The sequence below is a fragment of the Atta colombica genome, unplaced genomic scaffold (assembly GCF_001594045.1).
Source record: "Atta colombica isolate Treedump-2 unplaced genomic scaffold, Acol1.0 scaffold112, whole genome shotgun sequence".
In the NCBI taxonomy this organism is placed as follows: Eukaryota; Metazoa; Arthropoda; class Insecta; order Hymenoptera; family Formicidae; genus Atta; species Atta colombica.
The window spans coordinates 150,264-151,179 of record NW_017259198.1 but is presented as its reverse complement, the minus strand read 5'-3'; the positions used below and the strand labels follow the sequence as shown (position 1 = coordinate 151,179).

At 28.1% G+C, this 916-nt stretch overlaps 1 protein-coding gene across 1 annotated transcript in view; it reads right to left on the bottom strand.

The window, feature by feature from the left end:
- The window catches only part of LOC108693980 (zinc finger protein 425-like), a 6,511-nt gene extending 6,478 nt beyond the window's left edge, over positions 1-33 (bottom strand). The window contains exon 1 of the mRNA XM_018203226.1: positions 12-33. Within this exon, the coding sequence (XP_018058715.1) occupies positions 12-33 (22 nt within the window). The remainder of the gene's footprint in view (positions 1-11) is intronic.
- Between the last annotated feature and the right edge of the window lie 883 nt (positions 34-916).

The window sequence follows — 916 nt, the reverse complement described above, 5'->3', positions numbered from 1 at the left end:
ACTATAAATACGAATGATGAAATCGCATGGCATCGTCTTGATGTAATTAAAATAAAAGGAATTAATAGCTTCAGCAATATTTCAGAAAATTTTTCATATTAAAACTATTCCAACATATAACCTTTCGTTAAAAAATTTAGAAAATATATAAAATTGAGAAAATACATAAAGCATTTCATTCAATTTTGTAAACTCACTTTATCTTTGTAGAAATGGTATCTATATAAATCGTATTTTAAAATGTGTCTTCTAAATTAAGAATATTACAATAAAAAATAGCAGAGACAATTACAACAATTAAACAATTGTACAATAGTAGAATATCATTTAATTGCACACAGATTCGCTTCAATTAGCAAGATGATCAGCAAGATGAACAAAAACTAAATAATATTTAAAAATTTAAAAACACAATGCTCATCAACATTAAATTTATTTGTGATTTTACTTAAAATCTCTTAAATATTATTTTATACTGGAAACATGAGGAAGGAATTCAGTAAAAAAAGGAAGAACTACATTAAGACAATGAACTGATTTAAACTAAGATGATGTTAGTAATCAAAAAATATATCATTGCAGAAATATTACAGTACATCTAATACTAAGAGTATACGAAACCTAGAATTTTTTGGAATAATACAGTGTAATAAAACATGATGAGGTATTGCATCGGTTTGCAAAATTTTTATTTGAGTAACAATATATCCTAATTAAATGCAATCTCCTAGTTTATCCACATAGTATGTAAAGTTGTCTAGTACTAAAGAAAGGTTCATTTTTTCAATTTCTGCCAATATCGATACAACGCACGGTAGTGCCTTGGTGCTTTCTGCGCACGTGCTTATAGACATCAGACGTCCATCTTGAGCGGAAATCACAGGTCGGGCATTTGAAGCGCGGATTCTGTTGGCAC